Raw genomic sequence first — 24,587 nt, forward strand, 5'->3', positions numbered from 1 at the left:
AGTAGTTGTCCCTCAGTCGGCGTTTCTTACAGGTAGGAGGCCGCGCTCCGATCGTTTCCGGTCGCGGCCCCCAATCTGGCTGTAAGCGTCGAACCACGTTCTCACCACAACCCCACCCGCGTTCCCCACATTCCATCGTAGGATTCCGTATTCGCGCCGTCTTGGCCGAGCTGTATAAGATGCCAGCAGCCCCATCACGTTGGCGAGGATCCTACGCGCGCTCTGACAACCGTCTCCTCCTATCCAGTGTGGTCACAAAACCCCAGGCTTTCCACTAGTAGAGAACCAAACCAAACCACACACTCTTCTTTTCAGCAAGAAACGCCCTCTTTCTCTCTCTCTCTCTCTCTCTCGCGAAATAAGCTACACAATGGCGACCACCACCCTCCTCGGTCTCTCGTTGACACTCTCCCCACGCCCTCACCCTCCTCCGCCTCGCCCCCTCCTATCCACCACCGCCTCAATGACACACGCCTACATGGAAAACCTAGCCACAACATCTTTCCTCCTCCCTCCGCCCACGCACAACGCCCTCACGCGCGCCATGGCCCACGCCACCACCTCCCCGGAACCCCGCACGCCAACGCCGCAGACGTGCAAAAGCGAAAGACGTCCTCATCCCAGTGTGGTTCGTCAACTTTTTAATACGGGCGTGTATTCCGTTGTTGGACTTAATTCTTTGACGGTGCTCAGCGCGGCGGCGAATTTGTGGCTTGTACCCGAGGGTCTAGGGCCGCGGAGGAGGTGGTATGTAGCTGGTTTGGTGGGCGCGTTGGCGCATTATGCTTTCGTGCCTGGGGTTGGGGGCGGTGGAGGGGTTGTATGGGATGTGTGTTGGGGGCGAAGGGCGAGGGTGTTAAAGGTGAGAAGGGGAGGGCGGGAAGTTGGTGAGGAGTGGGTGGGTGTGCATAGGGTGAGGTGGGGAGTGTGGATTTGGGGCTTGGGTTGCCTTTTTGGTTGGTGGGGTGGGGGTCTTGACGGCGTAGGTAGGGGATAGTGGGAGGAGGGGAGGGGATGGGGGTGGGCTGGAGGATGCTGGACACCGAAGCTTTGGAGGTTGGATATTGGATATTGGATTGTAGACAGGTTCGGCTCAAGCCATTATGAGGGTACGAATATCCAGCACGACACTGACACTGTGTGGCCAACGTGCACAACAACGTAATAGGTTGATGTGTATAATACCTAAAAGTATAAACGTACGTACATTTAGACATACTACTCACTGCACCCAGATCCCCTCCGCCCTCTCCTTCGCCCACCCAGGACACTCCATCAACACCCCGCCGGATCGTCCCCAGCAACCCCAGGATAGAAATCCACATCTCCCCAACGCCCCCTCTCACCCGCTCAAACATCTGCATCAGCCCTTCCTCCCCGCCATACCACCGCCCAAGCCATATCTCAATCGCCCTCCCCTCGATCTTCGCCCGCCGCGTCATCCACCACAAATCCGCATGCCCGTCTTCCACGCGGCGAAACCACCATAGTAATAATAACATCGCCCTCGGATCTTTCAGCTCGAGCAGCGCCCGAAACTCAGGCGTCATGTAGAGTAAAAAGCGTATAAAAGGAAGGACAAGCTCGTGCGTGAGGGTGAGTAACTTTGTGCGCTGCACGCAGAGAAGAGGCAGGTAGTATATATTCGAGGTCACGGTGTCGTCCGGCTTGATATCGAAGAGGCGCGCTAGTCTTTCCGGGACGGAGGCGAAATCCGGGGTGACGACCCAGTCTGGCTGCTGCAGGTGGTTCACGCTCTTCCCCAGCGCGTAGAACATGCTGTCCGGGCGGGACGGGTCCGCAATCTGCCACACAGCGCGTTTGCCCTCGGAGAGCTTGAGCCAGTTGAGGTCGTTTGGGTCGGGGGGTTTAAGCGGCCATGCGTGCTCAGGGTCAGAAGATTCGATGTAGGCCATTGAGGCGGTGCCGAGGAGGGCGCCGGTGGCCCAGATGGCGTCGCGGTGGGAGGGAGCGATGGGGCGGGAGAGGAGGGCGTTGAAGAGCTTGGTGGCGGTGTTCCAGTGGGTGAGGGACGCTTTTTGGAAGGAGAGGGAGAGGTTGGACGTGTGTGTTGTGGTGAGGTGGGCGTCGTGGAGGAGGGTGAGGGAGAGGACCATGTGCATGAGGAAGGGGTGCTGGTGTTTGTATCAGTTACGGTCTCTTCGACATGTGTGAGAAGGGGGCTTACAGTGAAGGCTAGGTGGGCGATGCAATCCCTGTACGTGGAGGTAGCCTGCTTGCTCCCGATGGTAGACACAGTGCGTGTCTGGAAGCGAGATATGATCTCCATATCTGACTCTTTGAAAGTCCACGCCGAGTACCGGTGCATGTGCGGCAGGCCAGCCATGACGAAACCATCTGCTCTACTGGGTGCAGTATCGTGCAACGAATGATGCACCATAGCAGTAGCCACATTATTCAGCGACACAGGTGGCTTCTGCAGGGCCGCACTATAGTTCATCAAGGTCGTCGTCTTCGCACACGCCTGCTCCGGCGCCACAGCAAAGTCAACCGTCGCCTCCCCCCGTGCCAGATCAATCTGAAACGCACCCTCAGCACTCAGGTCCAACGACGCCTTCGAGCCATCGTAGTCGCAAGACACGCCGTATAGGACGCATTTCTTGCATTTAGGCTTGCCTTCATCACACTGCTGTTGCTTAGCATGTCCTCACACAACCTGAAAAAGGCAGTAAGCTAACCTTGACTCGTCTGAGCTTGCAATTGCAACAGCCCTTGCGAGACTTAACATGAGCTTTTCTCTTGCGCTCGGGCGGGCTCGGGACGCGGGGTACGACTGAGGGCATGGTCGCTCGGCTTGAGCTGTGGTTGGGCGTTTCCTTATTGGGACGGATGGGATGGTCCCATGGGACTTGGCGTCTTGAGTTGGGGTCAAAGCCAATCAGTATGCTTCTGTGGCAGCTGCTCTAGGATTACACAGGGCTGGATATGCGATTTCGTGTTGGAGGGGACGTGGAGGAGGGATACTGAATGCCCGCAATAAGCATCATGGTCTCAAGTTGCGCTAGCGGAAATGCGCTAACCTCACGTCGTATTTACGAGGAGCGAAATTCCGCCGACTACACTAGAGTACTTAGGCGTACCAAAGACGCGACGTTATGACGACCTACTCTTTTATTTAGACGTCTCGCATCTTCTCAGTCCTACAGCTGACCTGCGCGACACATTCAATCACCTTGTGGGCGGCAGATAAGATGAAGTTCGACCCGCGACCATTCCTCGTCAAGACACGTCACTCACATCACGACAAAGCACGCTCAAACATAGTTACGTTCACTCTTGCATTCCTTTCTACACAGCACATGCTCGCTACCCCAAGCCCCTCCCCAAATTGGTACATAAGAGAAGTAAAAGTTAAACAACAGACAGTAAATAGTGGTAGCTAGCGCATCCGTAAAATGCGTCTATATTCCCTGTGAGATGCCCATATAACCCCAAGACCCAAGTTTTGAAACCGAACGCCGCTCCGCTTGATAACTGCCGCTTAGTTGACGTAGACCTCACCAGCCTTGGTGAGAGCAGAGGCAGTGCCGAGGAGGTTGGCAGCGGCGTCGAAGGTACCGACGGCGAAGTACGAGTAACCGGCGCAGGTGGACTCGCCATCGAGGTACTCCTGGGCGCTCTGGAGGAAGTCGGCGGACTCCTGCTCGGTGGCGCCGGTGAGACCGAACTCTGTGACCCAGATCTTCTTGCCGGAGAACTGGGACTTTGCGCTCTCGTAGTGCGTCTTGAAGGCATCGAAACCAGCGGAGGCAGGGCCATACCAGTGGATGTTGATGTCGTCGAACTTGGCCTCGGGGCACTGCTCGACGAACTGGCTGAGGTAGGAGAGACCCTGGCCCTCGGTCTCAGAGGAAGAGACGGAGGGACCGACGATGGTGGCCTTGCCGTAGAAGTCGTTCATGTGCTCCTTCCAGGCGTCGCAGAGAGCGGAGACACCGAGGTTAGCCTGGGAAGCAATGTCGGGCTCGTTCAGGCCAAAGAGGACCTTGGAACCGGCATCGATAGCAGCCTGAGCCTTCTCGGCCCAGTCACCAGCGTTGTCGAGGGTGCGGAGTGTGGGGATGAAGTTGGCAGCGAAGGTACCAACGTCACCCTTGGTGTCAGCCTCCCAGTTCCAGACGAAGCCGAAGTTCTTGCCCTCGAAGGACTTGCAGTCGGCGGCGCCATCCCAGCGGTAGGCGAGACCACGCTTGCCACCAGCGTATCCGGTGGAAGGAGTGCTGGAAGCAGAGGCGGCGGCAGAGGACTCCGCAACGGAGGAAGCCGGGGCAGCGCTGGAGGCGACAGCCTCGACAGAGGCAGCGGGAGTGCTGTAGGCAGCGGCAGAGCTGACGGCAGCGACAGAAGAGGGCTTCTCAGCCTCGGAGGAAGCCAGGACGAAAGAGGTGGCGGCCTCGTAGCTGGCCTCAGGGGCAGAGGCAACGGGAGCAGCGGAGGAAGAGGGCTTAGCAGCAGCCGACGAGGGAGCAGCCGATGAAGGCTTCTCAGCAGGGACCGAAGGCTGAGCTGCCTCGTAGCCACCCGAGGGGGAAGAGGCAACGGGAGCAGCCGAAGACGCGGGCGAGGAAGCACCACCAGCGGGGACAGTCACAGTGACGCGGTTGGTCTCAGTGACGTAGACGGTCTGTCCGCAGGCAGCCTCAGAGGTCACATCCTTGATGGCAACCTCGGTGGGAGCAGCAGAGCTGGGGTACTGGGTCAGGTAGACGGTGCGAGTGGTGGTCGACGTGGTGGTGTAGTCGGAGTCGGTGTAGGTGGTCTTCTCGCCAGCGGGCTTGCTGGCGCTTCCCGTGCCCTGAGCAACAGCGCTAGGAGTGGAGGTGGTGTTGTAGCCGTGGCCCCAGCCGCCAGTTGGGTAGGCGTGGCCGGCGGTTCCAGCAGAGGGAGTGTAGTGCTTGTGGGCAGAAGCGTGGCCGTGGCCAACGTTGTACTGGGGGATGGCGGCGGCAGCGCCAGCGAGGGCGAGGACCGAGAGCTTCATGTTGGGAGACATAGTGATGCTGAGCTGTTACGTTGTGTGGATATAGTCGCTAATAGACAAGAACGCGAATTGCAGCTTCGAGCGCACGATATGTTCGGGCCGACCAGGGCTGATGCTTCGGTAGAGAGAGTGGACGACTGCGGGAGTCAAGGAAAGCAACGAGCGAGTGCTCTGAGTGAGTGAACGCAACAGCACCTTGGTATATTCGGAGGATGAAGGGTGCGGGAGGGTCGGGGGCCTGGGGCTTTCAGCCTTCATATAGTACGGGCAGGCGGGGACCCAGCTGGGTCTGGACAAGGCAAGCCGGGATGGCAGCGGCCAAGTGCCAAAAGGATCAGACTTTTTGCAAGGTCGCACCAACAAACGCCACAGCAATCTGGCGGTTGGCTATTCAGGGCAAGCGCCAGGCACGGGGAGAAAGACATGCAGCGGTCCAACAAAGCCGGCGAATGAGGACAATGGCGGTCCTGGGGGATACGCCGGCGCTAGAGCCAGTCCAGCTGGGTGATGAGCGATCGTCGTGGTGAAAGCTTGTCTGTGGCCGTGGCGCCGTGCCATTCGTTGTGCACCGCGCCGCCGTTTCAACATGCAGGAACAAGCAGGGGCAGCTGCCAGGGGCAACGACCTGAACGCCGGTCCCGCTGGTGTGCTTCAGACATTATTAGAAGTCGTCACGTCCGCTCACTGACTTCGGCTTTCTGGGGACAATTGGAAGTGATGGGCAATTTGGCCAGGAACTGTCGGTCCTTCCACGCTGACGACTGCCTGACGCCGGTCGCGAGCGAGGCGAATTTTAGAGTGATTAGGTCTTGGACGTGCATCTGGCGGACCCTCTGCTGGCCCTAGCGAGTGCTGCCCATCCTTCCAAGCTTCATCTCCGTGACTTGGTCATGGTGGGCGTCATTTTGCGTGTGGAGGTGAGGCTTTGGCCGTGACGAAGGCTACGCGTGTCCAATAACGTCGCGACTCGCCAGACATCCCAGACATGGCGTGAAGCTGATGAGAGAAGTCGACGTGGAGGCGCATGATGACGAGGAGCGAGAGAAGCAGGCTACGACAGCGTGCAAGTCAGAATAGCGTGCAGCGTCGACTTTTAGTGGTGGTTGTGCTGGCACAAACAACGCAGTCATGCTCAGCTCCTCCAAGGCACCGTCGACGCCCTTTGCTCGGCGCACCTCACCACTTTTCGCCTGGGCACGACTTCCAACCTCGCCGCCCATTGGTGAAGGAGCGCACACATTCATCTTATGCTCAGGAGGAGCCGCCGTTATAGGCTTCCCGTTAGGGTACCAGACGAAAACGGCAGCTCGCACCCTCAAACATCTCCGTGCGACGCTGAGCCGCATCGCACTCCTTTCCTCGCTCTTCCTTCCCCTGCACGTGCGTATGCGGCGAGGCCGGAGATGCACACATCGGCGCTGCACGCATCTCGACTTGTCTCCCCCATTCCAGAAGTCGCGCAACTCCACAGCGCCGTCCGCCCAAAAGCGACGGCCATGCGACGCTTCTCCACCGCAATCTCTTATCGATACCGCAGGCGAATAGAAAGACCCCCCAAGCCACGCGCCGACAGCCCGCGTGCCGCCCGCGTGGTGGCCGCCCGCGCGCTTTTCCAGTTCCTGCATAAGCGTGCACAAACTTTGCACAACTAATGCACAAACGGCCACTTCAGCTGCTCCCATGGCCCAATCTCACGACTGCTGGGCAGATGAGGTGCAACGCTGCTCCACTGCGGAAGGGAAACGGCGCTGACGCAGAGAAGAAGAAAAAGTGGTCATGTTGGCTTCTAGACCGCGAGATCAGAGGCGACGGATCGGCAGACTTGCACAGCCAGATCGCTGTATGGATGATGGCATGCGCTTGCGATGAGCGAGCGCGCGAGATTCGGATCTTCAATTTGCGCGAGCGACTTGGTTCGGCTCGCGTCGACCCGTAGTGATGTGCGATTATCTACCATGGTCGTAAAGATCAGCGTTGCGTCTTCGTGGTAATGCGGAGGAGCGTCGTCTCTCCACATTTTGTATGTTCGTCAACACCATTTTTAGGCTCGAGAAGCTGGAGCGGCTCTCCGCATCTCCAAAAAAGCGACACTCCGACGGTGTGTCTGAACGTGTGGCTTCTGCGCCATCGTTCGAAAGTCCATCCATGCAGAGAGAAGGGGTGTATTGAAACGTCGGACTACGATGGACTATGGGCGAGGCTTAGACATGTCGCTACACTAGTCGCTTGGATAACAAAACATCGACACTATAGGGTGCATACCTAACTAAATTACATCAGTTCGAGCTATGGTTACATGTTTGGTCCTTACCTACCTTAGGGCTAACACTACTAAGCAAGCTGCACGTCCATGTGATATTTATTTGTACGCAAGCTCAAACTTGTACTCAGAACGTACCTACAAACAAGACGAAAGATCACACTGCATGCAATGACACGCACCACTTGAAGAAATACCGCTACCTAGTCTTGACGTACTATTCTTGGTGGGTCAAAATTGCCCCCTGCCCACTTCTTCCTAGAGCAGAACGTCCTGCAGCCATAGTACGTACCCTCAGCATCAGCATTGATCTTAGCCAGTACCGCGAAACTCAGACGCACGGTGTAAATTTCCAGCGCCTTTAGATCCTCTTTCGAGAACCTGTGCCTCTCACCATATCTATCCTGTTCCAAACCTTGACAATTACGAAACTCCTTGGACACCGCATGAACTTCAGTTGCTGTGGGCTCAGAGGAATGTTGTCGCGCAGCCACGAGTGCTTCTGTCCTACCGTTCTTCTTGAACACCTTGAAATCCGTTCCGTATTCGCATAAGACCATGACAAGATTCTTCGGACATCCAGCATAAGGTTCTAGCCACACTAGTTCTTTCTCGGAACAACTGAACGGAATTCGCCAGTAGACTGAAAACTGTCTGAAGGTATCACATGGCTGCCAAATGTTGAATATCATGCCGGGGCTGGCCGAAAACTTTGTACTCCTTAGGTGATATTTTGTAAAGTCTAAGTGGCACCATATGCTGGGACCCGTCGCCAGCAGGTGAACATCTATCTCGAAATAGGGTTGCAATGCGGGCGTGCGATTGACCGGGATTAGTTCTATTGATTGAAGCTCCAGTGTCAGCGCCACAACAGCTGCGCTACAGAAGCACAGTTCATCTTTGCAGTGATTGAAAATTTCCACCATCAGTTCTACTTCCGAAATATTGTAGTCGACTTTTAAATGCTGGCCTTTGTCGCATAAGGACAACAAAGAGAATATTCGGTCCCGAGGTTTGCTGCATTCACGATCGCCAACTTCTGCTATTAGACGTATCAGCGAGAGATCGCGCGAATGGCCCATTTTAGATGATATGACTGTCCGAGACCAGAGTCTCAAGTGTCCAAGTTTGTACGACCACAGATCCTTTTCAAGGTCCTCCAATCTCATTTCCTCGTCGCGTAAAATCACCATCGCTTGCTTGGCTAGGACGACCTCTTGAAGGATCCAAGCACGGCGCCAATATTGGTTGGCTCGGATCCAGTTAAGCAAAGAGTAACGCAAATAGTAATCATATTCTTTGACCTGCAAGAGGCCTTCTTTTTCCTGGTTCTTGGTAATTTTGAGATCCTTCTCATCAATGAGTCCGAGCCAAATGAAAACCTGTTCAGCGCGTGCGAATATGTTTCCCATCTGCTGCACTTGGTGGTTGCGCTCACTGACATTATCTTGGTCAATACAAAGAGCGTCGATCCAGAGCCAAGGGTTGGATACTAGTTTCTTCTCGTGGCTTTGGCTTGCCTTGTTCTTTTGTACTGTCAAGAAGTCGTACAAATTCTTTCGAATGTACATCGCCTTTCCGTTGATTGTTACACGGTGGGTGGGTTTATCAGTACCCCAACGATACGACAGACAAATATAGTCGGCTTCTGTGCTCGCGTGGCGCATAACGCATTGAATTTGATCTGATGTCTCGCCATCGTCTTCGAACCGTAAGAGGCGGATCGAGGGATTGTTGTGGTTGAGAGGTTCGTATTTGAAAACTTCTCGCATACGAGTTCCGGTGGGATTCGTACGATTGTCATCAACAGCCGCAGATATTCTCGGTTTCTTGCGCAAAGGATGGCTGCCGAGCGTCTCGCTCGACTGGCGACGCCTTTTCATGAATGATGTCTGGACGTAACAGTTCCGGAGGATGAAACAGTTTGCCGAAGGGTCAGCTTGCAATAGAGCAAATATGGGTGAAAGTAGTGAGAGCCGGGCGGAGCGACTTGTGATGCAGGTAGGTGTGACAAATGCTGGGTCGGATCTGGTCCCCACACGATAGGATTTTCGTGTCCACCGAGTCCCCTTAACACCCGCACGACAGACTTTATCTGCTCTTAAGCCGTGTCAAGAGGAAACGCAGACTTCCAGGCAACGACCGCAAGGCTGATTTGGGATAGTCAACACGAAGGACGACTTCTTGGCTACGCCTGCTCGGGTCAGTCAAGGAATCGTTGAATGTGAAATCCGCGTCGAACAATGGATGAATGGTAGAGTAAGATTGAGGGCGAGAAGAATTCGCATGGCCAGCGTCAGGCTGAAGAGCACACCCGTGTGGCTCAATCCAGGCTCGCTGTTGCCAATCACCGGTCAGTCTCCCAACGCCATGGCGGGGCTGTGTGAGCGCATGCTTTGGCTCCGCATGTAGCTTCACATACTGCGGCGCGTGCTGCTTCCAGAGTCACGATAACTGAAGACAGTAGAGAGTAAGAGTGATGAATTGATCTGGCTGGGTGAGCTGTCCGTGTAGAGCAGGCTAGTGGGTTAGCTCCTGCCAGATAGCAGAGGAGCACCTTCCACTAACAACAACCACGCAAATCACTGGACGTGTATTTGATCAAGTGCCATGGTCGCTTGCTAGGAATACTTGAACACCGAGCAAGCTTTTCAGAGCAGGTTCTGTCGATCATAGCGAACACATGCGGAGTCCTTCTCCTTCTCATCAAATAGTCATTGAGAAGGTCTGGTACGGCACATCGAACTGCCAGCCGTAGATAGATATATACAAGAATCAAAACGAAGGTAAGTCAACCATTGAATCGAAGTCGGTCATCAAGAAATAAATGTGCACATCATCGAGCGCCCCCTGTGACATGCAGTCTTCACATTCCCCTTGCCGCCGCATCCGCACGCGCGACCTCCACGCTTGCGAGGCGCCGACTCTGACGTTTGGCAGAGTTCGTACAGGTGCCGCCGGAGCAGGCTTCGTACAGGCTGATGGCGTCGTTGCCGCCGCAGACTTCGTCTTGGTTGCCGGCGCACTTCATGAGGCAGTTACCCTATGTCATATTAGTCTTGCTTGAATATTGTGTCTAAAGGAGACGTACCGCTCCACGAGCAGACTCCGGCGCCCGATCCTCCGCAACGGTGCTGCCGCAGTAGCACTGGCCTACATCACACATCAGCGTGGAATCCTTGAGGAGAACATTGAGGGGGAGCTCACCAGAGTACTCGAGCCCAGCGTACTTCAAACCATAACCCTTACAGAAGTCAATACACTTCTCGACAGTCATGTCATTGCCAGTAAGCAGTTGTTCTCCCAGCGTCCTTGTAAGAGCATTGTCCTTCCCACAGCCAATGTACTTGAAGCCCTTGGCCGTGACATCAACATATCCAGCCAACTTCGGACTCAGCGTGCTCTCCAACGTCGGCGCGTCGCACGTCGCCGCCTTGGTCGCGGGTTCCGGACCGTAGGAGACTGCGTTGCAACCCGGCAGCGCGTCGAGAACGCCCACGACAGGCTCGTCGATCATGGAAGGCAACTTGCAGTCTTTAGTCTCGTCAGGTGAGTTGAAGTCGCCGAAGACTTTCTGCGCGCAGTCTTCCACGCCATCGGGGCAGCTGTCCAGACCTTTCTGGAGCGCATCGACGTCCCACCCGTTTACGAAGTCGCCGTGGTAGCCGTAGCCCGTTGCATCGCCGTTGGCCAGGACGAAGGGCTGCTGGTCGCCGTACCACAAGTCCTTGAAGCCACGCGTGTCGTAGTATACTTCTGAGAAGAGGGTGACGAGGTGGACGGGGTGGGTTTTGGGGCAGCGTCCGCCGTCGTAGTTCCCTTCTTCGGGGTACGAGACGTGGGATTTGTGGTCTTCCGAGTCGGTGTTTTTGCCGTCCCAGCAGGCGGGGAAGGTTACCTGGGCACGGATCTGGTCGCATTTGTCGGTTGGGAGGTGGCGGATGTCTGCCTTGTTGTTTGCAGCGGAGACGCACTTGTAGGAGACTGCACGCGACGCGAAGTCATCAGTTTCATTGCGCTTCATTGGGTCGCCGGCAAGCATGCGGAAGTCCTTTGGGAACGCGGTGAGCTTGTCGTTGTCGGGACCAGGACGCGTCACTGAGAACATTAGCACTCTGTTTTCATGATTCGGGAGTTAGATGGCCTTACGGTAGTAAACAGCCATGCCACCCAATTGACCGCCATCTGTATCCCCAATAATAGGCACGTCGTGAAAGCTGCCATTCTGCGCCTTGTAGTAAAGCTTTGGGGTCCAGTAATTTGAAAGATCTACTACGATCAGTACGTATGCCAGCAGGGGGTACGCACTTGTAATTACCTTGCTTGATATTGCAAGTCGAGCACTGGGAGGCTCGAGCATCGTCATATGTCATGGAGAAGTTGAAACCTGATCCGCCGGTAATCGTGTGGACATGGCCGGAAGCAACTCCAGGATTCACAACTGGATCAGCACGCTGGTCGAAAAGACGGCTTGTCTTGTCAGCACGTCGGATCTACAGATGAAATTAAGTGGTGGGACATACGAGTAACATTGCACAACGAAGGTGCTGCTCACGGGAGCAGCCAGGAGAGCAACGAAGCCAAGGAAGTACTGCATACTGCCGGATCCCGACGCAAGCTGGCGATAGGGTAAAGAATTCACGATGATGTAAACGAGAGGCGAGAATATAGGCAATGAGCGACAATATGAAAAGGGAACGATATAGGTATCAAACCTGTCAAAAGAATGTATGAAGCGGCGTAGTGAGCGTAGTGATGAAAGAAAGGTTAAATCGGAGTTGACAAGGACTTCGCAAAATTCGGGGTATGCCACTCCAAAAGTAGTGCCTTGTGGCTTACCTTACTCTACTCTGTCTCACCCACACGTACATAACCGACATGATGGTAGCGCTACGCCCTTATCTCTGGATACTTTCCAAAAATGCACCTAATACACCCACCCGTCAATCTAAATGAGCAACCTGCGGGTTCCTGCAGACGTAAATGGACGATGTGGGAAGGGAACCGCCCGAATTGGTGCATTGGCAAGCGCCGTTGCAGGAGGGGGCGTCTAGCGAGGTGGATGATTGCAGAACGGGCTTGTTTCGAAACGGTGGCTGCGATATGACTGTGCGCGTTGCTGCACCCTGCAGGAGAACAGCGGCATGATAAGGAGAGGACGAACTTCACCGCATACGCAACTTCACATCTTCATCTTTGAGAGTGAGATGCGAAAGGGGTGTCCGCGTGCAGAATTTCAGGTACCGTTCTTCTGGGGCCTAGATAGGACTTCGTCTCCTTTCGGAGTCTTGTAGGTACCAGGGCAGTGTAAGCGCGCTCGCTCCGTCATGAGGCGCTTGTGTAACTGTGATAAACCCCGCAATTTTCCATTGCATGTGGAGTTGTGTTCAAGTTTAATTAGCAGAGGCGAGGACTCATTGTGGGCTTGATTTCTCAGTGGAAAGTAGGTGGGCGCGTGCTGTGAAGATGGCTTCGATACCAATAAGACCATTGGGCGTACGAGTAGGACTGGTTGCAAGACAGGTGGAAAATTAGATAGCGCCGCGGAGTATATGTATGTAGTCAATATGTCAAGTAAGGAATTGGAGTTTGAGGATGAACGTTGCAACCAGACAGCCGCTAGAATGGCTGACTTGTTCTAGCGCTGGTGGTTTACTTGTTAGCGTTGGTGCCTGGGTGACTTCTGCAATGGTGAACCTTATTCGTACATGATCTTGTCCTATATATCAATGCTCTTGTGTCCTGCGAAATAGGTCCGATAACCACGACCTAATGGCAGTCAAACTGATGAGCGCTGGACAGATGTTGCTCTTGCATCAGCCGTAGACGCCCAAAACAGCGAGAAGTAGTGAAGGTTATGATAGCGTAATGCTACGAGATGCGTCCTGCACCTTGAGGTGTGTGTTGACCCTAGCCCGTGTTCTAGTGGTGCCATGAGTTCTATGCAGTACAGCTTTCTATTATTGGTCCCTCAGAATTAATGAAGAGTCCTGGGCCTTTTCGACCCTCTTTTCCCTGATAGCATACACTTCCCCAGCTCCATTCCTCTTTCATGTTTGGCACAGAGACTCGCTCAATGCATCAAGTATCTATGCGTCCTACAGTATCATACAAATACAACTATTATAATGTGAACATCGCGGACCGGACGATTCCTTATGCCTACTGCTCCTTCTTCGAGGAAGCAGGCGGCTCGGTCAAGGTGCCTTCAGGGGCATCAGCGTCGCCTTTGGTATTGGAGTTGGGGTGGAAATGCGATGAGCGCGGCGAGGATGAACCGTCGTCCCAGAATTCAACATCTCCTTCAGCACTCAGAGTGCCGCGCTTCACAAGGTTGCCCTTGTCGCGCATGAGGTCCTCCAATGTGATAGATTTGTCGGAAAAGATCTTCATGTGGTCGCTGATCAAATGGCGATTCTTGCAGCCTGGACACGATATCAGGACCGTTCCATGGTGATAGCCCTGCTTGGAGATGCGATGCGACGAGCGTGTGCTGCAGGCTTTGCAGGTGAATGTGAGCTCGTAGGCGGGCACTTGGTCGCGGTCCAGCCGTGACTCTGGCGCAGTAGTCGTTGTGCCTGGCGCGTTGTTGGACGGTGTCGACTCGTAGCGGACAGGTGTCTGAGGCAGGCGCGACCTGGACAGAAAGGGGGAGGGACGAAGGACGGTCGACGTTGACGTTCGCGGCGCATGGCAAAGTCGCTTCGACGTCGGAATGCATTCCGGGAGAGCTGCGCGCACGATTCGGGGCGCAGAAGGCCGCGCGAGGCAGCGGACTAGCGACGAGGAGAAAGGCGGCATTGTTTGGATAGGATAGCGCTTGGTTACGGTAGGCAGTATCATGCGCAAAGGAATGGTAGGCGTTGGTGTTGAGAGCTGCATAGATGGAAGGCAAGAAAGACATTTAGCGTAGCGCGCGCGGGCCGGCTTCGTCACTGGTTGCGGCGGATGGATCATCCCCGCAAAGCCAGCTGCCCTCCACCCTTCACTTTCACGCTCACGCCTCACTCGAGCCAAGAACCCCTTGTCGTTCACTCCTTCATATCCAGGGTACGCCTGCCGTCCGATCCTCGGACCATTGCGCTGCGAGCACTTGCCAGCGAACACCACGAACATCGGTCCACAAGCGCATCGCCACGGCAACCCGCAGGCTAGCAGAGCTGGATACCGCGTGAAGTCAAAGAACGAGGCGGTATGATTGCGGGACGAGGACGCCAACGTATACGGCCACCTCGACGGGTAAGTTTTCCACCGTTCACGTTGAAGGCTACATCTGCTTGGCTGCCTCCACTACACACGACCCCACCCCTCACCAACCTATACGAGCCTGCCCGCGCCTGCCAACATGGCGGCCCACAAGAGAGCTAAGATCAGGGTTCCTAACAGCTTGAAGGGTCTGCACGGCGACGAAGTCGACTTCGACAACACATGGGTGACCATCGAGGCCGCCTTCCGCGAGATCCACACCAAGAACGCCTCGCGGTTGTCTTACGAAGAGCTGTACCGCCATGCATATAGAATCGTACTGAAGAAGAAGGGCGAGCAGCTGTACAAGAATGTGCACGATTTTGAGAAAGGGTGGTTGAGCAGAGAAGTTCGCGGCGACCTACAGCAACTGCTGTCCCCCAACCTGCTCGCGAATGCGCAGAGCGTAGCCAGCACTACGGCCAACGAGCGGCGCGTATCCGGCGAGAAGTTTCTGAAAGGCCTCAAGCAGGCATGGGGCGACCACCAGGTGTGCATGAGCATGCTTGCTGATGTGCTGATGTACATGGTCAGTATACCACGCTCTTCTTCACTCCACCTTTAAAGGGTAGCCAAGCTAACAAGGTACATAATAAACAGGACCGTGTCTACTGCCAGGACCACCGCCGTCCTTCTATCTACACCACCGCAATGCTGCTCTTCCGAGACGAGATTCTGAGATCACCCCTCTCCGTGACCGACGACCGCATGATTCTTGGTCTTTTGAATCATGTCATACTTGAGCAAATTCAGATGGAGCGCGATGGCGACGTGATAGACAAGCATCTCATAAAGTCCTGCGTGCACATGCTTGACGGACTTCACGCCGATGACCTGGAGTCTGAAGACCAGCGGCTGTACCACGTTTCGTTCGAGAAGGAATACCTAGACACGAGCAGGGAATTCTATGAGGCAGAGTCGGAGCTAATGCTGCGGGAGTCAGATGCTGGCGCTTACTGCAAGCGGGCAAAGAAGCGCATCCATGAAGAGGAGGATCGCTGTCGTGCGACGTTGATGGAGTCGACCACATCTAAGATTCGGGAGGTAGTAGAGGCAGAGCTTATCCAGGGCCGCATACGCGAGTTGGTCGAAATGGACAGTGGTGTCCATTTCATGATTGACAACGACAGATTAGAAGAGCTGAATCTTATCTACGACCTGAACGCACGTGTGGATGAGAAGAAGACCGAGGTCACACGATCTATCCAGAAACGCATCATGGAGATGGGTACCGAGGTCAACAACGAGGCGCTCGCCGCATCACAAGCCCCACCTTCCGCGCAGGCGCCCGCCACCGATGGCGGAGACAAATCGAAACAGACCCAAGAGAAGAACGTCAATCAGCAGACTGTTGCTGCTATCAAGTGGGTTGAAGACGTTCTTTCCTTGAAAGACAAGTTTGATAAGATCTGGCGGCGATCTTTCGAATCGGATAGCCTCTTGGATACGGCAATGTTCAACAGCTTCCGTGACTTCATCAACTCGTCCGCGTTCCCTCGTTCTTCCGAAAACATCTCACTGTTCATTGACGAAAATATGAAGAAGGGCATCAAGGGGAAAACCGAGATGGAGATCGATCAGGTCTTAGACAAGGCCATAACGTTGATCAAATACGTACAGGACAAGGATCTCTTCGAACGGTACTACAAAAAGCATCTGTGCCGCAGGTTGATTATGAACAAGTCGGTATCGAACGAAGTGGAGAAGCAAATGATCGAAAAGATGAAGCAGGAACTTGGCCCCAGTTTCACATCCAAGCTCGATGCCATGTTCAAGGACATGTCTATTTCCGCCGATCTGACGAGTGGCTTCAAGAAACATGTCGAAGGCCTCGGCGACCGCGATCCCAAGCGCATTGATCTATCAATCAGTGTGCTGACGAAGATGACCTGGCCAATGGAGTCAATCAATGGCTCAGGGGAGGGTCAGGAAAGCAACCGACCAAAGTGCAACTTCCCGACAGCCGTGGAGAAGGTCAAGCGCGGGTTTGAGCAGTACTACGCCGAGAAGCACTCTGGACGAGAGCTGACCTGGCTGCCAAACATGGGCACTGCTGACATCAAGGCCGTGTTTCCCAAGGTACCTCAGAAGGATGGATCGTTCAAAGAGCGTCGGCACGAGCTCAACGTCTCGACCTATGCGATGGTCATCCTCTTGCTATTTAATGACTTGCCCGCCGATGAATGCTTGACCTTCGAAGAGATCCAGGCTCAGACGAACATTCCGAAGAACGACCTAGTGCGCAATCTGCAGTCGCTTGCAGTCGCGCCGAGGACGCGCGTCTTGCTCAAGGAACCCATGAGCAAAGAGGTGAAGCCGACCGACAAGTTCTACTTCAACGAGGGCTTCAAGGGCAACTTCGTGAAGATCAAGGTTGGAGTGGTGAGCAGCGGCAACAAGGTTGAGAGCGACCAGCAGAGGAAGGAGACGGAGAAGAAGAACGATGACGAGCGCAATTTTGTCATCGAGGCTGCTGTCGTTCGTATCATGAAGTATGTCCCCCAATGTACGAAGTTTGTCACATCTGCTAACGCACAACAGACAACGCAAAGAACTTCCACACCAACAGCTGGTCCTGGAAACGATTGGCCAGCTCGCTTCGCAGTTTAAACCCGAGGTGACGATGATCAAGAAGCGCATCGAGTCCCTCATCGAGCGAGAGTATCTCGAGCGCATTGAAGGCGCGGCGGTCGATTCTTACAGGTACCTGGCTTAAGCCCTGGCTTAAACAACGGCATTGTGAGCGGTGTATATTGGCGTTTTATTCTGCATCTATCCCTATCCGGGGAAGTCATCCTCGGTATACTGCATACGTGCATATGGACATGGCGTCCGGCATTTCACGCTGTTGGTACAGCGTGCTGTAGCATTGAAGACAGGGCATTCGGTGTTGGGAGCTTAGGCGTTACTAAGATGATTGGGAGTGGGCGCTTCTGGGAAAGGTAGTAGGTAGCCAGATACCATTGACAGCTAGGACGCCGCGATTGGAATTGAAAACTTGTTTTAGCTCCTCTATACTCCATTGCCGTGTCTTAAACCAACGCTGAACTGACGTGGCAAGTGCAGGATACGAGACGCGACATCGCTCTTGTTTTCGGCGAGATGCTCATATGTCCGCACGAGGTACTCAGCATCTCGTAAACCGGACGCGGAAACTTCCGCGCTTGTGTTATCAAGCACATAGTCTGTAGCGAAAGAACAATTCCGCGCGTGTGTTATGGAGCACATACTCTTTCGCAAAAAGAATCCTTACGGAGCCTGAAGGATGTTCGTAGTAAATCTCACCTCTTCCCGTTTCGGGAATGCGGCTTGTCCAAGAACTTGGCTACAGCTTACCGCGAAGGTGATCAGCCACCATCAAATTTCAGGAATCATGTAATCAACGTTTTCTTCTACTAGAGTTGGAATCTTTTAGGTGAGTGTGCCCAAATGAATAGGCGCGGGAGTTCGGATGAACGTCTTCCGACAGAACATCTGCAAGCTGAATCCACTCGTAAGCGATTAGACAAGCATTTGGTGATCGTGTTTTCGTATACTCCTATTCCTTTGTTAATTCAATATCCAACATTGTGTCTGCGTACGAGTTACATGAGGTTAGTTGGTGCTCTGATGGCATGCTCGGCACGGCTTGGGAGCGTGTCCGGAAATCTGAATGAGGGAAGGCAGATTAGTCCGTCAACAGCAAGAGGAGATGAACACTGCCTACATGAAAAGTCTATGAGTAGGCAACCTGGGATATAAAACCAACAACAGTCTGCCCACCGGAACATAGCACCATCTCATCTCATCGAGCTCCAGTATTCACATCCAAACTCTACAACCTCGCTGCCCAACCAGCCTCATCCACCATCCAAGATGAATCCCACCACCCTACTCAGCTTCCTCTCCCTAGCCATCCTCGGCCACACGCAGCCGTCCCCATCCAGCACCTGGACCCCCTGGGAACGCATCTCCCAGAACGATTCCGCCCTCCTGATCGTCGACCAGCAAGTCGGCCTCTTCCAACTAACCCGCGACTGGGACCCCACCGTCTACAAGCAGAACATGCTGGGCCACGCCGCGCTCGGAAAGCTGTTCGACATCCCAGTCGTGATGACCACGTCTGCGGAGACGGGTCCGAATGGGCCGTTGCCGAGGGAGATTAGGAGCATGTATCCCGCAGTGGAGGTCGTGCAGAGGAGGGGGGAGATTAAGTAGGTTACGTTAATTATTCAGTTGGAGCGTTTGGTCCGGCAGTTATATACTGTTCAGCAGAAGTTGGGAGGAATCTTATGATATATGGGTGTGCTAACGGATGGGGAACAGTGCATGGGACTCCCCCGAATTCCGCGCTGCCGTCCGCGCTACGGGCAAGAAACAGATGATTATCGGGGGTATCGTGACGGATGTGTGTACGAGCTTTCTCACGTTGTCGCTGCGGTCTGAAGGGTATGTTTCGTCTCACCCACACATGCCTCACCCGCAAGGTCTTCCTTATGGCGAGCCGAACTAACGCCTACCAAAGCTACTCCGTCTTCGCAAACGTCGAAGCCAGCGGTACGACCTCCCCGCTTGTCCGCGACACGGCGAATCTCCGCATGCAAGCTGCGGGCGTGCATCTAGTGAGCCAGTTTGCCATCGCTGGGGACCTCATGCGTGATTGGAGGAATCCGTCGCCGGGGGTTGAAGCGGTGGTGGAGTTTATCGATGACTATATGCCCGTGTATGGGATGTATATGAGGGGTCACGCTGCTGCGATATTGAAGAATGGTACGGTGCTGCCTGGGGTGGAGAAGTTGATCTGAGGGGTGAGAAAACGGTGTTGTGGAAGAGAGGAGAGAGGAGAGAGGAAGCGAGACAGGACGTTTGTGATCATTGAGAGACATAAGAAGAGTCTAATTATTTTACATAGGAACGGAAAAAGCGAGTGGGTATCATAAACATCAAACGAACAGTACCTTCTCTCCCAGATCCCAAACTTTTATCCACGCGTAGTGTTCATCTCAGCATTGCTTCCCAAACTTTTAGTCGCGCAGTATTCATCTGAGCATCGCCTCCCCCGTCGCCCCCGAAGGCTGCGGCGTCTCCTCTTCAGCCAGCGTCCCCACCCACCTTCCTCCACGTCCTCCCGACCCACCTCTCCTTCACACACTTCAGTATCAGATACGAAATCAGCCTGTACACGATAGTGCACACGCCCAACGCCATGATGTACATTTCAGGATCCTTGTTGAGTTTGTAAAGCGCGAGTGCGTCCTCGCCCGTGGTGATGGGACAGCGTCCATTGATCTTCTGGTACTCTTCGCAGGAGAACTTGACGCCGCGGAGGGTGTAAGGCGCCATGTTACCCATGGCCCATTTGATGGGGGAGAGGTGGTTGAAGGCTTGGAGGAAGCTGGGGATGTTGAGGGACATGACGCCACCTGAAGAGCGTTAGTATTCTGTTCGCATAGAGAAGGTGTAAAGCAGTGTAAGCTTACCCATGATTTGCGCTACGCTTAGGAACACACTCATGCAGTTCACGCTGAAGCCAGTATGGGTGAACAGCGTGTTGAATGTGATACCTAGGGATTCACCACAGTTGACAATGCAGAAAGCGTTATAGGTAATGATAAAGAACGTAGGGGCGTCGCGCTCTAAGCCGCACGCGAGGACGGCGAGGCACGAGAAGAGGATACAACTGATGATCTCGAATGGGATCTCAAGAACGGTGTATGTCAGAAAGAAAGCTTCGACGTTGTATACGCGATCAGCGTAGTCGCGGTAGAATACGTCGCGTTCGAGTGGGTAGACGGCGATGTTGTTGAGCACTATTTATACGTTTAGCTAAACCAGGCGAAGGGCTATATGGACCCATGGGAAACCTACTACCGACGAAATACAAGGGCGCAATTTCTACGAGGAAACCTAGGCGATTTTGGACCGCGAAGTAGTTGTTCTTCAGTGGTGCAAAGAACAGAGCAAGCACGATGGCTAGGCCAGCCACCTGACCAATCCGTGCAGACAACAGATCAGGTTGTCTGAAAAAGTTCTTCGTTGCCCTCCTCAAAAGGATGGAGAAAGCCGTGACGAAAGAGGCCGGCGCTCTGACCAAGCTTCCGAGTTCGGCTGGTGTGGTAATTGACCCTGTCCGAACAGCTGGGAACAGGTCTGGAGTCCAAGACTGAATTAGACTGCGGACTTTGGCTCGACTGGCGGCCTCACGTGACTCGTGCTGAAGATCGACGGTGATAAGGTCAAGCGCAAAATCAGCAGGGTTGATGTGCTGAGGACAGTGATAGCCCTGTTTCACGAAGTGTGGTAGCATCTCTCGAGCTGGGCCGGCGTAGACAGGATGACCACCTCGTGCTAAGAGAAGAATACTTCCGAAGTGGGCGAAGAGATCTGATCGCGGCTGATGGATTGTTACGACGAGGGTGCGGCCTTCGCTGGCGAGACCTTGAAGAACGTCCATGATGGAGAGTGCTGTGAAGGCATCCAGACCCGATAGTGGTTCATCGAGTAGAAGAACACGAGGTTCTGTGAGGATCTGAACGGCGATCGTCACGCGGCGTTTCTCGCCTCCACTGATTCCCTTAATCAGGTCATTACCGATGAGATTGTCTGCACAGTCCTTCAAGCCCATCTTGAGAAGTATGTCTTCGGCTTTCTGCATCTTCTCTTGCTTCGTCATCCACTTGGGTAGACGGAGACCGGCAGCGTATCGTAGAGTCTCACGTACCGTAAGCGAAGCGAGGAGGGCATCGTCATCTTGCGTAACAAACGAGCATATGGCGTGAACCACGTCTTGAGATGGTGACAGGCCATTGAAGGACATGTCTCCGTACTTTTTGTATCTAGTCGTCAGATCATCCCGCAGTCTACCCGCCATGCAATTGAGCAATGTTGTCTTTCCGGATCCCGAAGGACCCATGATGACATTCATGGTGCCGGGCTGGAACTCAGCTGTGAGCGGATTGAGGATCGTCTTCGTGGTCTTCTTCCTCAGGGAACGTTTCTCGAGGTCAAGCCCGTATCCGTCAAGTCGAATGGTGACTGTGCGCACTTCTTCTCGAGACCTAGCGACCATCTTCTCTTTTCCGGCTGACGCATCTACGTTCGAAGGTCTCGCTCTTGCCATGGCAATTTCAGCATTCCAAAACTTGAGCAGAAGGTAGGCGCCAATGTAGAAAGCGATACCGAAACCGAGCAGTGCAAGGATGGGACGCCAGACCCAATCCCCAGGAAAGCCTAGCGAGTCCATAATGAAACTCCCGTCGTATTCTTTACACGCTGGATTTGAGGCGCCGCCTTCGAATGGACAATCGTAGAACTGCCCTGTAAACTCGTTGGCAGCCAATGCACCGAAAGCATAGAAGACGTAGGCTGTCCACTTTGTCCAACGTACATAGACCGGTATGGTGTTCGACTGAATAAAGTAGCCACAAGCCATGGACTGCAGTGTGTAGGCGAGATTCGCCACCAAGCTGGCCCCGGCGAAATTCCGCGACACCGCAACACAGACCATTGCAAAGCAGACTGCAATATACTGCTCAAGCAAGATGACACTGAAAAAGGTAAGGAACACTTCTCCATCTTTTCGAAAACCAGCCATGAAGTAGAAGATGATTGAGAAGATCAACGGCACCGGAATGTCTTCAATCAGCAAGCGAGCCAATCTCCTCGAGATGAGGAAGGCTGGTATGCCGACCACGCCTTGTCGCGCCTCTTCGTCGAAAACATGGATGTCGATGGTCAAGCGGTAGGTTTCATAGAGCAAGATGAGATAGCCCTGCATTGCAGATGCAATGTACAGAGCACCTTGGCGAGATCGAATACCGGAGAGCGTGCCGTCCAGCTGTAAGAAAATCCAACCGATGATGACCGCCATCGTAATTGCTTCCACAAGACTTCCAAACATGCCCATCGGATCCCTTAATGTCACGATCCAGGTCCGCGATGTCAAGACGCGAATCTGCTGTAGGAGCGATATGTGCCTTGCTGGGGAACGTTTCGATGAGGGCGCAATGCTTGACCCCTTCTCGTTGTTTTCCTTCTCGGCTTGTAATTTCGAAGAGCGCTCCCTCCATGCTTCAGTGATGCGGTCAACGCGGATTTGAGCTGCAGCCTCCGCTTCCTCGCTCCGGTTGTCAACGCTTACGACGTCAATGAGATACTCCGCTGGGTTCGTGAATGGAGGCATCTCATGACCTAGACTCTGAAAGTAAGGTAAACACTCGTCCGCACTCCCCGCGTACGCGGGTTTACCCCTTGTTAGAAGTATGATGTTGTCGAAAAGACTCCAAATTTCTGATCGAGGTTGGTGTATGGTGACGATGATGGTTCTTCCCTTTCGCGCAAGATTCTGCAGAGTCTTCACGATCTGGTGCGCACTGGTTGAATCAAGTCCAGTGGTTGGCTCATCTAGCCAAAGTAAACTGGGATTCGACAGCAGTTGTACGCCAATGCTGACTCGTCGCTTCTCGCCGCCACTGCAGCCGCGATGCTCATGGTTCCCAATTCGCGTATCGGCCGCTTCTTTCAGACTCAACTCCATGATGACCTCTTCCACCAGCTTCTTCCTCTCCTGTTGGCTGATTGACGAAGGCAAGCGAAGCTGGGCCGCATAGGTCAATGTCTCCCGGACTGTCAGAGTAGGCAACAAGATGTCCTGCTGTATGACGAAGCCGGAAGGGATTTGAGACGCATCTTCGCTCCCGTTGAATAGAGTCCGTCCAGATACTGATAATCGATTGCCCTTCATCCTACCGCTCATCTGATTCAACAGCGAGGTCTTGCCGCTACCACTACCTCCAATGATTGCCGTCAGCGTCCCACTCCTGCATTCCGCGGATATGTCGTCCAGGATTTTCTTCGTTTGGCTGCCATCTTGCGTCTGCGAACTTTTCTTGAACAGCTTTGAGATAGCACTTGGTGACTCGTCTACCGACACTGAAAGATGCTCCAATCGAACGGACACGGGATCAACTTCGCGCAGCGAGATCGCATTTTCGACATGCGAGGTTTCGGAGGCGTTTGTCGGTAAACGTCGTATTTCGTCTGTCTGCACAGCGGAAGCCTGTTCAACACCCTCTTTCATCACCGGGGGCGCACTGTGTCGCTTCTCGTTCTCGATCGACTCGGTCATCGTCGCGCTCACCGAAACCACAAGGAAGAAAGAGGTAGAAGCATGATCCAGCGGACGCGATCACGACGGACAGCCGAAGTGTCTTCGTTACAGCTGCACGCGAGCTGCAATCTGCGCCTGGACTCCGCAGTTCCATCGTCCCGGCCTCGCTAAGCAGCCGATGTGGAGGGCAGACGTTGCCGTTGGCCGTTGGCGCCTCGCTTCGAGTCGCTTGCATCTTGCCTCAGGGTCCACCCAGCAATGACCAGCATTCTGGTGACAAAATCATTTGCAGTGTTTCAGTGTCTGTTGTAAGATGAGTGGTGTTGATTCTGGCAAATTATTAATCACTAGTGGAGGGATTCTTTGGAAGAATCGAGCCCAGAGTCTGTTCGTGGTGGCTCCAGGGTCCAGGCGCCACCAGTGCGACTCCAGGATCCCCCGCACATGCACGTATTCTACCTGCCGCACGCGTCCCGCCGTTCCATCGGAGTGTGTAGCCTGAGACTTGGAAAGGGGTCATTTTCAACATGCGATTTATTCTAATCCATCTTGTACTGGAACGGCTCGGTTGACCTTCTGCACCTTTCCGAGTCTTAACGACACCCAACGGTCGATATTGCATAGACTGCATGGATCATGCCGGACCTTTGCTTTGTAACTCAAGCCAAGCGAGGAATGCGGTGAGATACATATCCGGCTAACGGTCCCTTTGAATACGTAGAAATTCCTCGCTGACGACACACGTCGATCATCAGCTCCGAAGCGAGCGTGGATCCACAGCCACATAACCACCTGACCAAGCAGAAACGTCCATGGTCTCGCTACACACCATCGACATCCATCTTCGGACGGACACTTTCTGTAACAAGAATGGACGAACACTCATTACTCGATCAAGAACGTCGACTCGGGGACAACTCCTTCAAGCAAAGATGAACGTGAGGCTCGCTACGGTTTCTTGCGAAATACCGCCGAAGCACTGCCTGATTGCG

At 54.0% G+C, this 24,587-nt stretch overlaps 8 protein-coding genes across 8 annotated transcripts; 2 read left to right on the forward strand and 6 right to left on the reverse strand.

Annotated features, from left to right (window-relative positions):
• Positions 1-1,101: 1,101 nt before the first annotated feature.
• N0V89_011147 (uncharacterized protein) lies at positions 1,102-2,804 on the reverse strand (the record flags this gene model as incomplete). The annotated part of the gene is made up of 4 exons (XM_056219881.1): positions 1,102-1,130; positions 1,220-2,135; positions 2,189-2,647; positions 2,700-2,804. The coding sequence occupies 4 exons, from the start codon at positions 2,802-2,804 to the stop codon at positions 1,102-1,104; spliced, it is 1,509 nt and encodes a 502-aa protein (XP_056067008.1).
• Positions 2,805-3,502: 698 nt separating this feature from the next.
• N0V89_011148 (uncharacterized protein) lies at positions 3,503-5,014 on the reverse strand (the record flags this gene model as incomplete). Its single annotated transcript, XM_056219882.1, has 1 exon — positions 3,503-5,014. One exon carries the CDS (start codon positions 5,012-5,014, stop codon positions 3,503-3,505), a length of 1,512 nt encoding a protein of 503 aa, XP_056067009.1.
• Positions 5,015-7,465: 2,451 nt separating this feature from the next.
• N0V89_011149 (uncharacterized protein) lies at positions 7,466-9,145 on the reverse strand (the record flags this gene model as incomplete). Its single annotated transcript, XM_056219883.1, has 1 exon — positions 7,466-9,145. The coding sequence occupies one exon, from the start codon at positions 9,143-9,145 to the stop codon at positions 7,466-7,468; it is 1,680 nt and encodes a 559-aa protein (XP_056067010.1).
• A 983-nt stretch (positions 9,146-10,128) lies between these two features.
• N0V89_011150 (uncharacterized protein) lies at positions 10,129-11,859 on the reverse strand (the record flags this gene model as incomplete). The annotated part of the gene is made up of 6 exons (XM_056219884.1): positions 10,129-10,305; positions 10,354-10,415; positions 10,470-11,360; positions 11,412-11,531; positions 11,581-11,732; positions 11,786-11,859. The coding sequence occupies 6 exons, from the start codon at positions 11,857-11,859 to the stop codon at positions 10,129-10,131; spliced, it is 1,476 nt and encodes a 491-aa protein (XP_056067011.1).
• A 1,565-nt stretch (positions 11,860-13,424) lies between these two features.
• On the reverse strand, positions 13,425-14,063 carry N0V89_011151 (uncharacterized protein; the record flags this gene model as incomplete). Its single annotated transcript, XM_056219885.1, has 1 exon — positions 13,425-14,063. One exon carries the CDS (start codon positions 14,061-14,063, stop codon positions 13,425-13,427), a length of 639 nt encoding a protein of 212 aa, XP_056067012.1.
• Positions 14,064-14,607: 544 nt separating this feature from the next.
• N0V89_011152 (uncharacterized protein) lies at positions 14,608-17,223 on the forward strand (the record flags this gene model as incomplete). Its single annotated transcript, XM_056219886.1, has 3 exons — positions 14,608-15,036; positions 15,108-16,999; positions 17,049-17,223. 3 exons carry the CDS (start codon positions 14,608-14,610, stop codon positions 17,221-17,223), a joined length of 2,496 nt encoding a protein of 831 aa, XP_056067013.1.
• A 1,139-nt stretch (positions 17,224-18,362) lies between these two features.
• N0V89_011153 (uncharacterized protein) lies at positions 18,363-19,291 on the forward strand (the record flags this gene model as incomplete). Its single annotated transcript, XM_056219887.1, has 3 exons — positions 18,363-18,700; positions 18,813-18,935; positions 19,012-19,291. The coding sequence occupies 3 exons, from the start codon at positions 18,363-18,365 to the stop codon at positions 19,289-19,291; spliced, it is 741 nt and encodes a 246-aa protein (XP_056067014.1).
• Positions 19,292-19,577: 286 nt separating this feature from the next.
• N0V89_011154 (uncharacterized protein) lies at positions 19,578-23,613 on the reverse strand (the record flags this gene model as incomplete). The annotated part of the gene is made up of 3 exons (XM_056219888.1): positions 19,578-19,909; positions 19,967-20,296; positions 20,355-23,613. 3 exons carry the CDS (start codon positions 23,611-23,613, stop codon positions 19,578-19,580), a joined length of 3,921 nt encoding a protein of 1,306 aa, XP_056067015.1.
• Between the last annotated feature and the right edge of the window lie 974 nt (positions 23,614-24,587).

This window comes from Didymosphaeria variabile (assembly GCF_027946475.1).
Source record: "Didymosphaeria variabile strain IMI 356815 chromosome Unknown scaffold_8, whole genome shotgun sequence".
Classification (NCBI taxonomy): Eukaryota; Fungi; Ascomycota; class Dothideomycetes; order Pleosporales; family Didymosphaeriaceae; genus Didymosphaeria; species Didymosphaeria variabile.